The sequence below is a fragment of the Peromyscus leucopus genome, chromosome 4 (assembly GCF_004664715.2).
Source record: "Peromyscus leucopus breed LL Stock chromosome 4, UCI_PerLeu_2.1, whole genome shotgun sequence".
NCBI classification, from domain to species: Eukaryota; Metazoa; Chordata; class Mammalia; order Rodentia; family Cricetidae; genus Peromyscus; species Peromyscus leucopus.
The window spans coordinates 130473310-130493761 of record NC_051066.1 but is presented as its reverse complement, the minus strand read 5'-3'; the positions used below and the strand labels follow the sequence as shown (position 1 = coordinate 130493761).

At 45.9% G+C, this 20452-nt stretch overlaps 1 protein-coding gene across 1 annotated transcript; it reads right to left on the bottom strand.

Moving 5' to 3' along the window:
* Positions 1 to 5369: 5369 nt before the first annotated feature.
* LOC114706540 (vomeromodulin-like) lies at positions 5370 to 19270 on the bottom strand. The gene is made up of 15 exons (XM_037205330.1): positions 19169 to 19270; positions 16710 to 16989; positions 14199 to 14688; positions 13791 to 13892; positions 12952 to 13107; positions 12097 to 12181; positions 11700 to 11757; positions 11272 to 11342; positions 9999 to 10145; positions 8868 to 8990; positions 8632 to 8699; positions 8333 to 8363; positions 7161 to 7221; positions 6317 to 6396; positions 5370 to 5619 (listed from the first exon to the last, which is right to left on the bottom strand). The coding sequence occupies exons 1-15, from the start codon at positions 19265 to 19267 to the stop codon at positions 5596 to 5598; spliced, it is 1875 nt and encodes a 624-aa protein (XP_037061225.1). The 5' UTR covers positions 19268 to 19270; the 3' UTR covers positions 5370 to 5595.
* Positions 19271 to 20452: the final 1182 nt, after the last annotated feature.

Here is a 20452-nt window from a genome sequence, read left to right as displayed (position 1 = left end):
ATCCTTAGTATTAGTTATCTCTCTCTAATTTCTCTTCCCAACTAAACCTTCCTCCCCATTACTTCCTTTCCCTGCTTCATATCACCTGTGTTTTACCCCCCCCCCCCAAAAATCTGTTTTTTTTCTCATCACTAATAAACCCTTTCCAGCTTCCTGGGTTCTACAGGGCTAAATGTTCAACACACAAGTGAGAACATATAAGATGTTTTTCTTTCTGGGTCTTGGTCATCTTGCTCAGTATAATTTTTTTTGTTCTACCCATTTACCTACAGATTTTACTGTTCTTTGCAACTGAACGAAATTCCACTGTGTATAGGTACAACATTTCCATAATCCATTCACCATTTGATGAATGTCTAGGCTGTTTCCATGTCCTTCCTGTTATAAACAGAACTACTATGAACGTGGATGAGCATTTTTCCCTGTAGCAGGAAATAGTCTCTCGGAGCTATGCCAGAAGTGCTATAGTAGAGCTGTATGGTAGCTCTATTTCTAGTTTTTTTTTTTTTCTTTTGCAAAACTGCTACACTGATTTTGACAGTGGCCGCACCAGTTTGTGTGCCCAACTACCAGTATACGAGGGTCCCTGTTCTCCATATCCTCACCAGGTTTTGTTTTATTAGCCATTCTGACTGGTGAAATACGGGATCTCAAAGTAGTTTTGAGTTTCATTTTCATGATGGCTAAGGATGGTGAACACTTTAAAAAATATTTCTTAGCCATTTGTATTTCTTCTGATAACTCTCTGTTCATTTCTACAGTCCACTTTTTTTTTTTTTTTTTTTAAAATAAGGGTTAGTGAGGTTTATTTATTTATTATGTATACAGTGTTCTGTCTGCATGTTGCCTGGAGGCCAGAAGAGGGCACCAGATCTCATTATAGATGGTTGTGAGCTGCCATGTGGTTGCTAGGAATTGAACTAGGGACCTCTGGAAGAGCAGCCAGTGCTCTTAACCTCTGAACCATCTCTCTATCCCTACTGCCCACTTTTTAACTGAGGTGTTTTCTTTGTGTTTATTTTCTGAGTATATTCTAGGATTTGTCAGATAGATAGCTGGCAAAGGTATTTTCCCAGTCTATAGGCTGCCTTTTGAGTCATTTAACAGTTTTCTTTGTAGTACAGAAGTTTTAAAATTTCATGAAGTACCACATTTTTGTTGTTTATTGGTCCTGTTTCCTAGGTGACTAAGGTCCTAGTCAGAAAATCTTTACCTGAGATATATTCTGAAGTGTTTTATTAGTCAGGGTTTTCTAGAGGAACAGAACTGATAGAATGGATCTATCTATCTGTCTGTCTGTCTGTCTGTCTATCTATCCACCTACATACCTGTCTACTTAAAGAGGATTTATTAGAGTGGTTTACAGGTTTTGGTCAGCTAGTCAACACTGGCTTTCTACTGATAGAAAGTCCCAGAATCCAGTAGTTGTTCAGTTCACAAGGATGGATATCTCCAATGATATTCAGAATATGTTGAAATCCTGAAGAAGTGGGTTCTAATACCAATGAAGGCATGGACTTGCCAACAAGAGCAAGAATAAGAACAAGCAGATAAAGAGTGAGTGCTTCCTTCTTCCCATGTATAGACTGCAGCCAGAAGTGTCGCCCAGATTTAAGGTTCTGTCATTCATTAGCTTAAAAAAAAAAAAAGAATCAGCCTAACCTACCACAGTGACTGCTGTTTTCATATTGCACCAGCAATGGTTAAGTGTTTTTTTTTTTCATATCTTACCAATGGTTAGAGAACTTTTAAGTAAAGAAATCCAGAAAACAGCAAAGTAAGTGATGTCTGGAAATCTTGCCATACGAGAGGGTGAGTGTACTGTTATTCCTACAGTGGGATTTGCTAGGGAGCCACTGGCCTGGGGAGAAGAGCTGAGGAGAAATGGGCAAAGAGCTAAGGGAACTCATGTGATCTGGCCTCCATTTTCTTGGGTGCCATTCTTGCTTTGGGGTAAGCCCATGTCCTGTATGTGATCTTTGTGTCCTTAGTGAGCTCTACTGACTAATATAAAAAATATTACCCAGGCACTGATTGTGGTGTAGATATGGCACTTGTGTTCCCAGGAGTTATCTCTTTTGTGTGTGTGTGTGTATGTGTGTGTGTGTGTGTGTGTGTGTGTGTGTGTGGTCTCACTTTCTATCTATGGCAGTCCAGGAACTCACTGTAGACCAGGATGTCTTTGAACTCACAGAGATCCTTCTGCTTCTGCCTCCTGAGTGCTGAGATTAAAGGCATGTGCCAACATACCAAGCCAAGAAACCAACTTGTTCATGTTTCTAGGTTTTGGCATTTATTAGCTTACCTTTATTGATTTAGTTTCTTATTTTTTGGCTGTATGTGTGTGTTTTTATTTGTTCATGTACATACAGGTGTGGCTATGTGTATGTAGGTACTTGTGCAACTTAGTGTGTGTGTGTGTGTGTGTGTGTGTGTGTGTGTAAGGGTAACTGGGGATGGTTGTTTGCACTATCTTTTTTTTTTTTTTTTTTTAACTGTTTCCCACTAACGTGGCACTCCGAAAGTGAGCTAGGTTGTTGACCAATGATCTCTAGGAATCTAGCTGTCATTGCTTCTCCAGGACCAGGAAGTATTCACTAAGAAGCCCAAGTCTTTTTTAATATGTGTGCTACAAGGCAGAGTGCCTCAGACAGACATCTCTGTGGCCAGCGCCAGCTTGGCATTTCAGTCAGGGCCACAAGGCTAGGACTATACTTACTGACCTAGGACATAGGAAATTTTTTTCTGCTTGGTTTATGAGGAGGTCCCTGCAGGTGTTAACAGGGAAGTGAGCCTCAAGAAGAGGTAAGACTGAAAATCCGGTACAGATTGACTTCATCAACCTCAATCAGACTTCAGGGAATCTACTGACAGGTGTTTTTTTTCCCCCAATATATTTAAGCCTCATACAATTAAAAATTTCCTGGTGTAATACAATCCCTGTTGCATGAGGAAGCATGATTACATTGAAAATCAACTCAGGAGCTGGGTAATGGTGGCACACGCCTTTAATCCCAGCACTCAGGAGGCAGAGACAGGCAGATCTCTGTGAGTTTGAGGTCAGCCTGGTCTACAGAGAGAGTACCAAGGCATACTTCAAAGCTACAGAGAAACCTTGTCTCGAGAAAAAAAAAAAAAAAAAAAAAAAAAAAAAAAAAAAAAAAAAGGAAGTCAACTCAGGGTACATGTCATTTCTTCCAAGAAGATGGGTTCTGGAGATACACTAGCTATAGTGGCTTAAGAGCCTATGGGTCTGCCTGGTCTTGGTCATACAAAAAATGCAGAGGTCATTTGGGCTATTAGCCACTACTGGTCCTGGTTGTGGGATCTTGGGTGAGCCTCTGGCTATCAGGGTCATTTAGATTACCAGCCATCTCCCAGTCTTGGTTGGAAGAACCTGATATGGCCTGGTCCAACAGAGAACACAGATCACCAGGTTGTTAATCATTTCGATTTCTCAGCTTTCTGGATGGAAGAACAGGTTTTTCATCTTTCCCATTGGAAAGGCAATCCTGTGTGCTTAATATTCCTTGTTTTTCTGGAGATCTGTGTGCTCAAGGACCTACTTGCTGTATTCCCAACTGTAGACAGAAGTTTTCCTATTTTGGCAGCCATTTTCTAAATAACTGACTCAGAGTTAAATATTAATTATAAATTCTTGGCCAATAGCTCAGGTTTGTTACTAATGCTTACAATTTAACCCATTTCTATTAATCTAATGCTACCCCAGGCTCATGGCTTTTACCTCTATCCCATTTTAGTGTCTGACTTGTCCTGCATCTGGCTGGCCACTCCTCTGACTCCCCCTTTTCTCATCCTAGCATCCTGTCTCTCTCAGGCTGTCTCACCCAATCTCTTCCTGCCCAGCTGTCGGCCTATCAGCTTTTTATTAACAATGAGAGCAATACATATTTACAGTGTACAGAAGGATTATTCCTCAGCACCCAACAGATTTGTAATGATATCTGGCTCTTACCTCTTTGAACCATCTCACAGTTTGTGTTTCAACTGTGCTCCTCCATTTCCAACATGGAGGATTTGGGTTCCAGGCTCTGTTTGGTTTCGATTCACAAGAAATCATTTAGAGTTGGAGAGTGTGTTAGCTTTCCATCAGTGTAACCAGGTAAGCATCTGAAGTGGGGAAGAGGTTGTGTAAGCTCAGGCTTAGAGGACCCAGGCTGTGTCCTAAGTTCTCTCCTGGTCTTTAGGTCTGTGGTTAGCAGTATGCGGTTATGAGAAGCAAAGTGTTCCCGAGACCGGTAGGAAGAAAAGGCAGGAACAGAAAGACAGGGTTTCCATCTACTTGAATGGCACACCCAGAGACCCGAAGAACCCCTTCTAGGCACCACTTCTTAAAGTTACCCCCTCCCAATAGCACCAGGTGGGGAGCAAGGCTGTACCACCTGAGCCTTTGAGAGGCACTCCAGATCCAAGTAAGTGAGGGGAGAAAGGTTTAATCATTGTCACGATTGTCCCCCAGGGCACCAGAGAACACTGGATTTTGTTGTCTCATATTATTGTTCAGCCCCAAATAAGAAATACTTTGCTTCATAGCAGCACTATTTGTAATAGCCAGAACCTGGAAACAGCCTAGATGCCCGTCAACGGAAGAATGGATGAAAAAAATGTGGTACATATACACAATGGAGTACTACTCAGCAGAGAAAAACAATGAAAGCATGAAATTTGCAGGCAAATGGATAGAACTAGAAAAAATCATCCTGAGTGAGGTAACCCAAACCCAGAAAGACAGTCATGGTATGTACTCACTCATAAGTCGATTCTAGATATAAAATAAAGAACAATGAAACCACAACCCATAGAACCATGGAGGCTATATATATAGCATGGAGGTCCCTAGGACGACTGTGGCTTATAATAAATTTCAGTTTTACTCAATTATTGAAAAAAATAGCCAAATGAATGGAAACACATGAACTATGAACCAAAGGATGAGGGGCCCCCAGCTGGATCAGGCCCTCTGAATAGGTGAGACAGTTGATTGGCTTGATCAATTTGGGAGGCAACTAGGCAGTGGGACCAAGTCCTGTGCTCATTGCATGAGTTGGCTGTTTGAAACCTGGAGTTTATGCAGGGACACTTGGCTCAGTCTGGGAGGAGGGGACTGGACCTGCCTGGACTGAGTCTACCAGGTTGATCGAAGTCCTCAGGGGGAGGATTTGCCCTGGAGGAGGTGGGAATGGGGGGTGGGTGGGAAAAGGGGAGGGGGTGGGAGGGGGAGAATAGGGGAACCTGTGGCTGATATGTAGAACTGAATGGTATTGTAAAATAAAATAAAATAAAATAAAAAGAAATACTTTGCATGCTCACAAACATGTACCAGAGTTGAGATATGAGTCATCTTTTACTTTTGCGTGCAGAAACTGTTTATTAAGGAGCTATTACAACAATGCCCGTGACCTCGAACTGTTCTTCTTTCCCTTGTCAATCAAGGCAGAGGATCCTGAGCATGCTGAGGGGACTACTGCTATTGTTTCCTTAATCAGAAGGATGGGGCTTCAAGGTTGCATGGAAAAGATTCACAGGGGGTGTCACTGTCTCGCAGTACTTTGCCTGGCTTCAGTAGCGCTGGCTTCAGTTTGCTGCCTGAAGGTGATGCTATGGAGAGAGAAAGAAGTGATTACTGCCTTTAACCTCAGAAGTTGACTGCAGGCATGGTAAGCGCTAACCCACAGCCCAGCAGATCACATAGCACTGCTTCAGGGGTGGGGTAGAGCACCTGGAGAGCACCCTGGAGAGCTTAGGTTAGGAGAGAAGGAACTTGAAGGGGAAGCCTCTGGCAGGAGGGGATCCGTGTGGATGCAGTCGGGGTCCACCCAGACTCTGGGGTCATGGGATCCTGAGTGATCCACCTGCTGGCCCTGCACAGTGCTGCCCCTCAGTAGCTACACTTTCACTATTATCCAGAGCTGCTGCGGGATGTGATTCTTGTCACTGTGGCTGTCGATCAGATGTCATCCATCTGATTGGTGCCCTGATCAAGGCTGGCTTGTGCAGGTTCCCTGGCCCTGACAGGGTGGGCGGGAAAGAATGAGAACATGAACAGCCAGCCTGAGCAAGTGCTGCCTTTCTGTCATTTGGACCCTCTAGGAATTGATGTGGACCCGGATGCAGGCAAGTGTGGGGCCAGGCACAGCCTAAGGTGTGAGTCCTGTGAGAGAAGCTGCTGTTCTCTGGGTTAATTTCACACTGGTCGTACGTACAGGCAGGATTGGGAATCTGTGCGAGGTCCTGTATTTGAGGCAAAGGGAAGGAAGACAAACGAGCAAGGAAGAGTTGTATTTCGGTTTCTTACCGATTTCAGTGGTCTGACATTGGCATCCTTTAGGGTAAATGTAGTCACTCCTTCCGGAACATTCATTTGTTGAAACATTTCTGAAATAAGGAAGTACCATCTTGTGAAAGCAGTTAAGGGACATGAGAACCTGGGTGGCTTGTGTGACCACAGTCACACTTGGCATCTGTGACCTGTATGTGGCCCTAGGAGGAGTCACTGCCACACACATTCAATACGGTGTCATGAATGCTGTCCATCCCAGCCTGTAGGATGGAGGCAAGATACGGTGTAGGGAAGGAAGGCCCCAAAGCAGGTGGGGACCTGGTAGTCTCCTACCATTGATGAGAAATGATACACTGCCTCACAACAGGACCTGACTGGGGGTGACACAAACATTAGAAGATCAGAATGCTATTGACAAGCACAGTAGAACCACCCAGGAACGTGTATTCCTGGCCAGTGGCACCAACATCATTGTTGTCCAAAGAGGTTATGATATCACCTTTAAGTGTCACAACCCTAATGACTTTAGGGGTGGCTGACCCAGGTCCGCTGTCCAGGTGTATGCCCTGGTGGTCTTGGTCCCAGGTACCTGCAGACAAGACTTCCTGGGAGCTCCAGAGGAGGCAATTTGATCTGTGTTCCCTTTATACCATCATGATGCTGTCATTTCTGATAGAGAAGGTGATGGATAACCCAGCAGGTGACAGAGTGGCCTTGCGTTTAGGGTTTAGTGTCCCACATGTGTCATGCCCGGCACCTCTCATGGGGCACTCACTGTGCCAGCTGTCAGTCATTATTATTATTATTATTATTATTATTATTATTATTATTAGTCAATTATGTCATTAATTCCACATACCATTGAAGGAAGACCAGACCTTCTTCATAACTTCAACCATAATGCCTTCCACCTCTTCCTTCTGCAGGACACAGGAGGACATTTTCAGTAGAGCCTTGCAGCCCTCCAATTGTCCTCAAGGCCCAGGAGTATTAGCTCAGGCTGCAGGTTTCTGTGGGCTTTCTCTATTGGACAGGTCTGTCACATGTCAAGGTCAAATATAGAGATGGATCTCCCTGTGTCCTTAGGGCTCCTGTCTCTGGGAGTTTTGGGGTTCCTATTGGGGTTTGTTGCCCTTGTGGCTCCATGAGCAGAGGTATTGTCCTGTTTACTGCTACCTTGCTACAGTTCCAGCAGGTGGCTTTGGGACTTCAGGAGTGACTAGGAGGTCAAAGGTTGGGAGCCTTGCACTTGGTAGTCTCTGCTGCCTCCTGTGATATGGTTTGAGGATGTATGCCTGGGTCCCTCCATGTCATGGTGCTCCCTTCTCCTCATGTGACCCTCCTCTGAGAGCATATGGTGTTGCTTCTACACCTCCTTTTCCTTCTCACTGCTCATCCCTCTTTGTGGGAAGTCAGGCGTCTGTGAACTGGGTTAGGGTGCCACTGTAACCACACCCCACTGTGTGCACAGAGAGGACACTCCTTAAACTCTGCTCTCTAACATCCAGGGACAGAACTTGGCATAAACTACTGTATTTGGGTGTCTCTATGAGGTCAGGGGTCAATCCTACACAGTCTTTTTCACTTAGTCCAGAGCCAGGAACATCCTGTCTCTTCCGTGATAAGTAGAGATGGAAGGTTTGCTAACCTGAATGTTTCCTGAGTCTGCTGCTTCATTGGCTCCCTGTACCTCAGGCTGCTAAAGGAACACATTTGCTAAGCCCATCTCTGGGCCCCACTGTGGGCATCTCTCCAGCATGTGGCACCAGACTTTCAGTATCTTCTGTCTCCTATGTATGTGTTTGTATGTTTACTCCGTGTAGCCCCCAATGCAGATATGAGTGTGAGCATGGGCAGCTATGGTTTAAGAGCTCTCCAGAGAGCCAGTTAGGAACTTGAAGTTCTGTTCCACAGTAGGTGTGTGCTCTATTACCCATGGGCCTCTCTTTCCCCCATTCCTGAGTCAGAGTGTCTGGCACTGACTGATTTCCCACCTATCATGGGTCAGTATACAAGGGCACACCAACTTACAGCCTCAGGGGGCTCCACTGTGTTCTCAGACCTGTCAGCAACAAAGAACAGAGAAATGTTAGGTTCATGAGAACAGTACCACTGGTGTTTAGAGTTCAAGTCTTATCTCAGTTGATTTGGAATGAATCAGCTGTAGACTAGGAGCTCCTGAGCAGAATGGACACATGAATGAGAGCATGTAGGCCTAAATCCCCCATTTCCTGTAATTATTGAAATATTTTCCCAGAAACCATCATGTGTATGTGTTTCACAGGGTCTTTACGTCCTCGGGAGGATGGTGCAGATATAGCTTGTAGTACCTCTTGATTTTGATATCTGGTATCAGTTTGGTTTTTGAAATCTTGCTGTTATGAGTGATGATTAATTTCTGAAATGACACAAGAGAGCTTGAGTGAAACATGGGGACGTGGCCTTTCCCTCTGTTATGGGGACTCCAAGGTATATTGGGCCTCAGGCTTTTGGGGACAGCTTATCTCATGCATCCAAGTCCTTGCCCTTCTTCCAACTCAGGGAACCTTCATTTCTCTGCACTCACCGTTTTCCCAGTGGCAAAGTCCTCACCGTCCTTTGTTATTTCAACCTCATAAGTGACTCCGAGGAGTTTGTCTTTCTGGAAGGCATAGGCTATTTTGGTGATGTTGGCACCCAGGTCATTCATCTGTTGTGAAGAAGACTTCAGTCAGTGAGAGGAAGAGGATGGGAGGTGCCGTACCATGAGTCAGGCATGTGTCCTTCAGGCTTGGTTGAGATACTGACTTTGCTTCTGTAGGCTTGGTCACCCAGCTGTGTGCTGGTGCAGCTGAGAAAAAGAAATGACATGTGCATCCTCACCCCATGCCTCTGTTTACTTGAGTGGATGGATGTTGGGGCAGAGACCTTGTGAAATGTTGCTTTCTATCAAGCCTTTCAAAGTAGAAGTGTGTTTCTCGGCTCTTGTGTCTTGGACGCTCTCTGCTGAACTCTTATGGATTTTGTGGTGAAGATTCCTTATAGGCTGAGTCACCTGATCATGGTACCTAGAGCATGGGAGCTCCTCTCACTGGAGAGACTTCTTCCATCTTTAGTGGGGGTCATATTAAAGTACCTCCTGGGTAGATAAGCCTGGTACCCCTGCTGCTACTGTGACTTGGCCACTCACTGAGTTTTTGAGGGCATCGGTAAAATGAAGACGTGTTCTTACATTGAGCTGTGTTTTGAGGATTACTTGCCATTGATCATATAAGGAACATGGCCGTGTGCTTGGCATGTGGGTGACACACTCATAATATTTACCCTCCCCACCCCCTTGCCTGCTTCTGAGCCCCACTGATGACATCAAGGCTCCTTCCTGATCACTAAGGATGATGTGTGTCCTGTGGCATTGGTCTTATCCATCTCTGCAAGAACCTTCAGATCTTGCTGGGCAGTGAGTACACGCCTTTAATCCTAGAACTTGGGAGGCAGAGGCAGGCAGATCTATGTGAGTTCAAGGCCAGCCTAGTCTACAGAGGTAGTTGCAGGACAGCTAGGATTACACAAGGAAACCTTGTCTCAAGAAACTAAAAAAAAAAAAAAAAAATCAAACATCCTTCATATCTCATTTATATTTCTACTTTTCCCCTCAGAAGGGACAGTCTCAGCTGTCGTCCAGGGTAGTGCAGACCTGAGGCTGATGGAGGACACTCACCTTGACAGAGCTCTGCTTGGCTACATATATTAAAAGTATCTTCAACATCGAGGTGGACATAGTTACAGAAATGGTGGCATTTTTGGGATCTGGAGGCAGCCGACCTCCAGGCACAGGCACTGTTTTTTTCCCCAAATTGAATTCAGCCTAAGGAGGGGAAGCAGCGAGACAGCTGTGTAAGATCAGGAGACTGGAAGGAGAGGGACGGCCTTGTGGCCTGGCTTCTCTTCTCTGTGCAGGGCAGTGCAGCAGGGCTCAGGGCAGCCAGGCTTTCCCCAGAGGCCATGAATCCTCACCTGCAGGTGAGTCGGTCATTTATGATGGACTTCATGAAGATGTGTGTTTAATATTGCTTCCTCTCCTTGTCCCAGTTCTGCAGAACTGAGGGCCAGTCTCCTCCTGTGTCTCCATCCTTCTTTTCCCTCCCTATCTCCCTCCCTCCTTTGTTTCATAAACCATCACATGGAGGAATAAGTTTGTAGATGTTAAGGCTATTCTTGAATAAATTTTCTATCTGTCTGCTTGTCTGTCTATCTGTCCGTTTCATTCTTTCTTTTTTTATGCATTCCACCCTCATATTTCTGAGCTATAATCCTTTTGGAGGGATGCTGGAAGATTCAGACAGGGACAGAGGAGGGAGACTTAGGCCTAACACCACTGGGGTTTCCTCGTGTCCCGTGCACAGCTCCTTTAGTTTTTACTTGACTTTAGAGCGATTCATACTCTCTGGGAAGCATGGCTCCGTTTCCACATGTGACATGTGTAGGAGGTTCTGACCCTCAGCTGATGTCCTTGGTGTGTGTTGTAGGTTGTTGAGGAACAGCATCCCGAATGTGCATGGATTTGTGCTTCAGCATCTGAGTGCAGCTTTTTTGATGGATTTCCAGAAGAGAAGCTGAGCTCACTATGTCCCCTCTCTTTAAGCTTGTCCCACCCAGCCTGGTTTTGCCTCCCTGACTTTGGGTAGTGGCTGGTTGGAGGAGCTGACTCTATGTGTTGTGTTGTGTACAGTCCCATGAGAATGGAGAGCTGAGCTGAGACAAGTTATGGTTCTCTCTGTGGGAGCTCCTCACAGGTCATTGTCCTGTGGGTTGGAATGGAGAAGAGCACTAGCTGACCATGTCCTGATGGGCACTCAGGAGACTGACCCCAGGACAGATGAGGGTGAGAACTGAGCAGATCATCTCACTGTCCTGACTCTCTGATCTCTGTTTGGGCTCAGGTGTGCTTCCAGCCTTCAGACAGGTGTTGATACAATGACATGAGTACTTACACAGTAGAAAATGGAAAGTCCTTTGGAAGAGATCCTGGCACTCTGAACCTGGTACTTGAATAAGCCGGTAGCTGTGGAGGAGAGGGAGGGAGGGATGGGGAAAGCCCGGACAGACAATGATGACTGTTGTGCCTCAAGTGGTCTGCCCGATATACCAGTATGGACAGCTGCTTCTGTCTGTCTGCCAGACACAAGTGTAGCCTTGAATGCTTCCACATCTCAAAGGATGCCGTGAGCTTTGGGTTTACACACAAGGATGTAGGTGGTTTTTTTTTTTTTGTTAGTTCTGAGGTTAAAATCCCCTTGGAGAAGGGGCTGTCTAGGTAGACCTTCAGTGGCTCAATCTCTGTGGTATGTCCCCTATGAAGCTCCCCAAGGTCCCCGGGCCACTTGAGACTGTTGACAAAGGACACCCAGGAAATACTCACCATTCTTGCAGTCATTGAAGTCCTTGAGGACGATGGCACAGGAGTTGGATTTCTGCAGCTGTGAAGTCACCAGAGGTTAGCTTAGCTGAGGGAGCATCAGTAGTCTCTCTTATCAGCCAACCTCCTCCCCTTCTTCCCCTGGCTCCCCCCTTTCCTGTGCTAGTTCCCTGACCTCTTATGGGCAGAAGTCATTCACTATTCCCAAATCTTGGGTACTCTAGTTCTACTGCTGGACATATGCTCAGAGGAGCTTCCTGGCCACACTGGCCTTTGGGCTCCAGGGGTCCCTTGTTCCTAAATCTGTCCAGCAGCTGGTCATTTACAAAGCTGCATGATTCTTTCCTAGTCCCCCAGTGATTCAGGTCTCTGAGGGAACCTCCCCCTTCCCTGGACTTACATTCTCATTCATTTCTGTTGTCAGCAGTATTGGGACGATGTTATTCAAGGGCAGAGGCACGGGGAGAGGCACAGTTCCTGTGACACTGTGAAAGACATATGTGTTGAAATGAGTGATCGTCATGTTTCTAGATTTGTGCATGTCTTAGACCGATCGACTCACTGATGGAGTCAGCATGATGTTTCGGTCCTCAATGTGTGGGTGAGTCCTGAGCTCCTGCCTTGGTCTCTAGTCTTTAAGGAAGATGCAAAGGTTCCTGACCAAAGCACAGGACACCTTGCCCAGAGGTCTCCCTGGATGGATCCATCCTTCAGACACCAGAACACATTTGTTCATAGACCTGTCTATGGTCTTGGTGTAGCTGTGAATCTGAATTCAGAACTTGCTAAGCTCTAGTTAGAGAAATTACAGTGACTCCTGCGTAGGGCATAACAGAGGGAGGGAAAGGATGTCAAAGCTGGGTATGTATGGGGAGAAGCATTTCTAGCTTCCTAGTGTGAACCTAGTCAGAATGGCTACTATTAACCTAGTCAGAAGGGCTTGGAATCTATGGTTGGCCCAGGAGAGGAGAGGTAGGCAGCTGGCCCACAAAAGTGTCAGAGAGATTTTCACCATGTGGCCTCATGGTTTCTTTTAGGGAAAACATAGGATGAGTCCCTTAAATAGAATCAGTAGGAAAGCTAGAAGGTAGATGTGAGAAGACTGTTGTTGAACACAGAGGAATGTTGATAGCTCTCCTAGCATTTCCTGATTATCTAGAGGACTATGGTGGACCAGCTCTCCTCTGGCCCAGCAGCAGGGCCTTTTGACACACTTTTGGATTGATTCAGTAGAAGGATAGAAGCTGTTACGTACGTCTCTATTAACTGTATTTTCATTTCGTTGACTTTGATATGGGTGTCTTGGACGTCAAGGTTGACACATTTTGTGTTGTTGGAGGAAATAGCAATTTTCATTGTCACATCCAAGTTAGATTCAAATTTCAGTAGGGTGATGACAGGTCCAAGCACGCTGTGGAGAGGAAGGTGAATGAAATACTGCCTGAGACATGGGGCTCCAGCGGAGGGCTAGGCATTGGAATCAGGCTGATGCTGTGGTGAAGGTCATCCTCTTGAGGGGAGGACTGTGTTTCCTAGTCTACATGCTCCTCGCGTCTCAGTCCCATGCCAGAGAATGAAGAGGGTGGTTATTGTGGTAGTCAGTTACTTTTTGACAAATAACTGTCTTACTCAGCCTTGAGGTGGTCACCTGTCATTGGTGGCACAAGCTACCAGCCATAAGTTCACTTCCAAGTCTAGCACTTAGGCCTTTTGAGTTTTTGTGGAAATACGTAAAAGAAGTCTACCAGGAGAAATGCTTGGCTTCTTAACAGAAGAAGCTTAGGACAAGGCAGGTTATCTATCATTTGTCTGTCTGTCTATCTGTCAGTTTTTCTATGTATCTATGTGTGTTTCTATCTATGAAAATGTCTATGTATGTATCTATGAATTTATGGATGTTTATATGTATGTATGTATCTATCCATCTATCTAATTTTTTATTTTCTGAGTCAAGGTTTCACTCTGTAAGCCAGGCTTGCCTGAAATAGCTGATCCTCCTTTCTCTGTCTCTGTGACCTTGTCATCTGGCTCTAGGATAGGGTACACATATCCTAATCCCCAGTGACCCTGCAGTCATGGTGGAAACAGGCTCACCCTTTTCCGCCTATGATGGCAGTGACTGTGGCGTGGACTTGGATCTCATCAGCTTCCATGGTTATGTCCGTGCTCTCCTCTCTCACCTCCTCGACCTTGAACCTGCAGAGTGAAGACAGAGACTCAGTTCTGCTTCATAGGAACAGCCTGGCCCTCCTGAGGAATACGTCTGAGGCACCCAGTTCCTCACCAGCTAAGGGCTGCTAGTCCTGTGATCCCTGAGCTGCCCTTTCCACCCCTGGTTTAAACTCCAGACCTCCTGGTCCTATTTTGCAGAGCTCCAGTGGGAGTCAGTCTCTCTCTATGAAAGGGTGGCTGTCACCAGGCTTGCTGTAGACTGAGGGTCAGTGTTCCCAATGAGCAGTGGGTTTGTCCAGAAACCCAGAGAATTGTCAAGGAAGCACTCACTCGAGCACAAGCTCTTGGAGGTTTATCTTGAGCAGATCTGAAAATGTGTCTTTGATGTCTTCTGGGAGGATATCCTTCACCTTGGCCTCAACAGATTCTTTCAGATGTTCTACGTCTTCCACCGCGCCACCCAGGGTCTTCTTGATGTTGGTGAGCCCCTCTCCCTTCAGGAGTCCTTTGCCAGAGCCCTTGTCTCCACCAAGGTTCAGTAAGCTGCCCAGGCCTTCCTTGCCCCCTGGGAGTAGGTTGTTGAGTCCTCCAGTGGCCTTGGACCCTGAAGAGGACTTTGAGGACTCCTCATCCCCTTTTGGGCCTAGGAGACCATCTAGGCCAAGACCTCCTGCCCCTTCTAGGAGGGAGGTGGGATCTAAGAGTGAGAGCAGGTCAAGGTTGTCCAGTGTGGACATCACTGTCCCAAGCACGCCTCCCATGCCAACGCCATTACACTTCACAAGTTCCTCAATCTGTGGGGGCAGAGTGTCCATGAGATCTGAAAAAGATCAAGAGACAGTCCCGCTGTGGGATTTCTATTCAGTTCATCCTAGCACCCTCCTTTTGGAAGATGACATCTTGAAATATGGGGTACATAGGAACTCTGAATTCTGCCTTCCAAGTTCTAGTGCTTCCCCTGCCCTAGTTAAGAATGACCTTCTGTCTGAGAGATCCCCCTTCCCTGTTGTCCACAGCTGTTGCTGGTCCTACACTGATGCTAACTTGTGATGAGACCGTTAGCTTCAAAGATACTTGGGTGTGGAGTGAGGAGGAACCTCATTTGTGTGTGTCATTTTTCTTGTCCTCATTTGTCTTGCCTCCTTCTTTCCTTCTATTGACAAATCTCTCTCTCTCTCTCTCTCTCTTTCTCTCTCTCTCTCTCTCTCTCTCTCTCTCTCTCACACACACACACACACACACACACACACACACACACACACACGTTGTGCATTCTTGACTGGTCCTGTTAGGGAATGAGCCATCTGGCTAGCTTTATTTGATTAATTTTTGTTTTTGTCTTGGTGTCTGGTGCTCAATATCAGCTCTAGTCCTCAGGGTCCTCATTGGTATTCTGATCTCCATCCTCTGTGTTTGTTGGAGTCTTATAATTGGATGTGGTGCATGGCTTCCAGATGAAGTATAAAGGTTATGATTGTGGATATCTACTGTAAGGTGGAGGGACTGCAGAAGTAGGAGGGTAGTGAATAGACAAGCACAGTTATTCTCTCTTTCTAGGCCCTTCCGTCCAAGTCTCCTCTGCTCTTTTGATTCATTTTCATATCATTAGTCTTTACAGATGATTTATACTTGGATATGCTATGTTGGGTAGCCTTTGCATTTGCCCAAGGCTTAAGTCCTGATAGGCTGGCAGGGCCTATCATGTATTTCCCTCCATGTGGTATAAGTAAGAAAGGAGAGATCTAGTGTAGTAGAGAACAGGCTGAGAGTCATTCTGTGACCTGGAAATCAGTCAAACTACTATACTATAATGCTACCTTCACTTGCCTGTCTGTCTGGCTCTAGTAGGAACTGCATAGAAAAAAATGTCAGTGAAGTGTTGCTTTTGGTCAGCCTTGTCTATTGCATAGGTGTGGCTGATTGATCCAAGGAGCATTACTAGCCCAGCAGAGTTATGGTTGAAGCAGTCCACGGAAGCATGTCTTACATCCTAGCCGCCCCTTCTTTGCCCAGTGTTCTGTTTCTAGAATCTTGGACTCATGAGCTGTGTTAGTTGGCCACTATGACAGGTCAGTGGCTTATGGCCTCTGTCATCCTCCTGTCATTCTCTGATGCAGGTTTTTACTTGAGTGTTGCTGCACAGAACCTCCAGGGAACTACAAAGTGTTTCCTGTTGTTCTTTAGCCCATGAGACCTAACCAGTTCCTGTTTCTGAAGCAGAATCATCTCTTTGTCTCTTTTAACTACCAAGGTTCCTATATTCTCAGCCTTCAAGAATCTTAGGAGTAGAATTTCTTGTCTCCTGGACCAAAGTGTATGTCAGGTAGAGGCTGAAGAGGGTGTCTCAGGAGAGCACGTGTGGTCAAGGGCTTGCAGGCCGATTCTCAATGTGCTGCTTTCTGTTCTGGAAACTAGGCCGAGGGTTAATCAACTGTGGGAATCTAGGCAGTTTGGGGCCCATGAAGGAAGAACCTTGTGGTGTGCCACAGTCTCTAAGTAAGAATCCACTTGAAGGCAAATAGAGAGACAGCTTTGGGGTCAGACATTTCCTTTGTCCAGGTAGCATAAGTCAGTCCCGGACTAAGAATAGTTACCTTACACTCAGCTTCACCATCTCTCAGAGCTCTAGGATGAGCTGGATTCAGCCCTTGCTGAGCCAGAATTTCTAGGCATGATCCAAGTTCCCTTCTCTCTCTGGGCACCAAGCAGATGCCACAGGGTCATCATGTTTGAAATTCACTTGCTGAGAATGTTGACTGAACCTTCTCTGAGCTAGAAATGAGCAGACTATGGAAGGTGTGGACAGGACCCAAAAGGACAGCTAAAGTGAGTCTTACTTACAGTCGTGGAGTTTGCCGCTGGCGAGGAAGTATCTGGCTGCAGGTGCACACTTGCCTCCTTTGGGGGCAGCTGGATGCTTTCTGGGAGGCAAGCCTTGGCTGTTGGAGGACCCTTTGAGGTGTGGGGGCCTTGGTATGATAAGAGGGAGAGTGCTCACATTGGGCACAGCAACAGGGAGATTGCTCACCCCTGGGGGTGTTTCCACCAGGTCAAGTGTTCCTGCTTGGATGCTCAACATGATGGCCAAGGCCGAGAGAGCCCACATCATTGTGGGTGAAACCTGCAGAGGAGAAATGGGTCACTCATCACGTTCACCACGGGCCTTAGAGCTGTCATGTTACTTTGTGTAGATGGTTCCCTGGCTCTGGTCAGAGTGTGTTTTTCACATTATTGACACCCCAGTTTCTCCTTGTTTGTGGGAATATGTTCTGATATATGCTAGTTAACATCTTGTGGAGCAACTCTTTGCTCTTCCTGTTTCTGCCATGGGTAATTGTACTCTCAGGATTGTCTGTAGCATGTCAATGACGGTGAGCCTTGTCCTGAGGTCTGATTCCATGGGTATATATATATTCTCCTGCTATCTTGTGCAGCCATAAGATATAATATACCTGGTATTATCCCAAATATAAATTTTACCCTTCTTTTCTTTTTCAGTGCTGAGATTGTACACAAGACTTGCCCATGTTATACCATTGCTGAACCACTGAACAATGTCCTTAGGGCCCTGGCAATGTCCCAGTTCCTGTCTGTGAACATGTCCATTTGAGTCCTTAGCTACAATCTCAGGTCTCTTCCCCTCAGTATCTTCTTAGTGAGTAGTTAGTATTTGACTTTTCCTGAGGCATCTTATAGAATTGTGTGAGCAAAGCTAGGCATTAGGTCCCATTCTTATCCTGGTTTCCCTTGTCTTGGGTGGCGGACCTCATTTTTGGTGGATCTGAGCTGTGCTGGTGACTTCTGGAGATTATTTCCCATCTCACCTTCCAGATTCCTTGCTTATGCTTATTCTCTGAGTGTTTTGTCTCTGACATTTACCTTGATTTATTTGCTTATTTATTTTTGAGACAGGGTCTTCCTTTACTTTCCTGAAGCTTGCTTTCTAGTTCAGGCTGGCCTTGAAATCACAGAGAACTGTGGCCTCTGTCCCTCTAGTGTTGGGATTAAAGCTGTGCACCACCCTGCATGGCCTGTCTTTAAGTCTTGGAATTACATTTATTTACATTTATTCATTGCTTTCCATTGATGGTTCTAAGTCATGGGAATGCAAGTCAGAGGAGAAATTGATGGAGTTTGTTCTCTCCTTCTGTTGTGTGGGTTCTAGGGACCAAACTGAGGTTATCAGGCTTGGTGGCATGTACCTTTACCCTCTGACTGATTTACCTGTCCTCTTTCTAACATTTAGAATGGTTCTGAGGCATGTGCCCATATCATTTCCCCCTAAGATATGAGTTGCACTATGGCATTTCTTCCCACTTGTCCTCCTTCACCTGTCAGCTTTGTAAAATTGGGGGTGTGGGTCTTTGCTCCCACCTTTCAGAACACTGTCAGAATCGTCATGGGGGTCACTTCTTTCAAATTGTGACCCCACAATGAATATTTTGTTTATGATAGAGGGCACCCTGCACATGCGTTCCTAATAACAAGGATCATTCATCAAGACTCAATCTATAACCCTTAATATCCAGAAACACTACTGCAGCCTGACACAGAGAGGCTCCTGTGACATACCTGTCCAGCAAGTGACTACTCCACCCATGACTGGTACTACCCTGGTAATTACTTGATCTCATTTTAAACATATCATCTATAATCCCTTTCCTTTCATCCTTCGAACCTGGCCATGCCCTGTCCTCTTTGCATACTCCAGTAGTCTACAGTAAGTTTGTCTTCCCAGAGCTGAGCCAGCCTGTGTGTGAAAAGTTGGTGAATCTTGGAGGGTGGGTGTGATGGTTTCGGTTGGCACCATGTACGCTCACTAGCAAAAGCAAGCCCTCTGCTGCTTTTTTTTCCCCATCAGTAAGTGGTTTCAGTAAATAGAAGCCAGTGACAATTCCTTGCCGTGAATAAATTGCCTTTTTGAAAAATAGATCTCAGCACATATCCACCAGGCTTCCGTTTGCTGTCCTACCTGTGGGACAGCATGGCATTCATCTAAACCCTCTCTCTGGAAAAGCGAGGCATGTCTACCTGTTAATGAGCTCATGGCTATGCTGCCTTAATGGACCTCTCTGAATGTTCCAGCAACCAGTTTCCTGTGTTCTTCAGAAAACAGTCTCCTAATTTTCCCTTGTCATCTACCAGCTCACTTTAGTCCCAGAACCCCCGCATTTCAGTAGCAGAGGAACATTCTAGATTGTTGGTGAGTAAGCCCTAGTCATCTGTCCAGAGGTGACCTGTCCCATAGTCGTTCCTATCTGACCTGCCATTCTTAGTGCATCCCTCTGGGCAGTCCTTACCTTTCCCCTCTGAAGGGTCAACGTCTTCAGAAGCTGCTTCTCCTCCTGCTCCTTCCTCTGACTGTCTGCCCCAAAGGGGCACCCCATTTTTATAGGCATTCACTGTCTCCTAGAAAGGTCACCATAGAGGAAGGGGCATGATCTAGATGTGCTGATAAGACAGGTGTGATGCAGTATTCTTTCCAAAATCAGCAGCTGCTGTTTGTCCTTGCTTTTGTTGGCATGTCCCTGTGCCTGTCAGAGCTGTGTCTTCAGATGGCAGAGGTAGGCACACCACACAGAATGTAATGGCCCTAGGGGTCTGGTGGTTCTTTGTTTTTCGTACTTAACCGTAGTAGGAGGAGAAGACTATGAATTCTTCTGATCTAGACTTTCCTGAGGTTTATCGTGCTCAGTGGCTGATTTCTCTCTCTCTTTTTATATCCCAATCTTGCTGTCTTGTGTTGGGTAAATAACCAGATGAAGAGGGCCATAAGGATGACAGTTATCAGTCCTCTGAGATTCCCTTGATGGCTCCTAACAGTGCCCTGACAAAGGTGATACTCAATACAGAGTGACTGTCAGGAATCCATGATACAGGACCATCTCAGACATGATTGGCATGTAACATCTAGTAATATAACTACAGGACCATCTCAGACATGATTGGCATGTAACATCTAGTAATATAACGATGTAACAATGAGCAAGGGATGCAGGTGAATATACCTAGGGACTAACTTAACTTGCCTGACCTGAGTACAGTGCTGCTCCCAAGTTTGTTAAACAGGAAAGCTAGATAATTGAGTGTTATCCCTTTCCTTTCTTCTCCCTGTGAAGTATAACAGGCCTGCTCAAGATTAGGATATTTTAAAAAGACAGTGGTAGCTCCACTAGCAAGCAGACTGAAACAAGGCATTGTGGGGAATGGGAAATGTTCCCTGGAATCCCAATTTGGGAGCAGAAAGGCTGGAGCTTAGTGCCTGCCAGAGGTGGGGTGTGTCCTGGAAGTGATTTCACAGCTGCGGGCTCATCAGACCCCCTGCAACAGAGGCTGCAGGGGGACAGTGATGGAGGAAGCACATCCTGGCTGGGACTGCTTAGCTGTATAGAACTCTGGCCTCTACTTAGCCTGAACCTCACGCCAGGACCCTAAAAAGGGTCTTGATGGGGGAGATGGTGTGTCACTGGATCCCTTTGTCCTGCTTCCCACAGTAGATATAATGATGAAGTCTCCTTTTTGTGCTTTTCACATTCATCTGGCTTTTAATTGTCTTATTGAGAACAGGTATTCAAACCTGGCTT

What these genes read in the sequence shown, in the direction of transcription:
- LOC114706540 (XM_037205330.1), bottom strand. Translation starts at nt 19,267, where the DNA reads ATGCCTATAAAAATGGGGTGCCCCTTTGGGGCAGACAGTCAGAGGAAG. An exon ending in TGACCCTTCAGAGGGGAAAG is followed by an intron (nt 16,990 to 19,168) that starts GTAAGGACTGCC and finishes TCTCCTCTGCAG; the next exon opens with GTTTCACCCACAATGATGTG. An exon ending in CTCCAAGAGCTTGTGCTCGA is followed by an intron (nt 13,893 to 14,198) that starts GTGAGTGCTTCC and finishes TTCACTCTGCAG; the next exon opens with GTTCAAGGTCGAGGAGGTGA.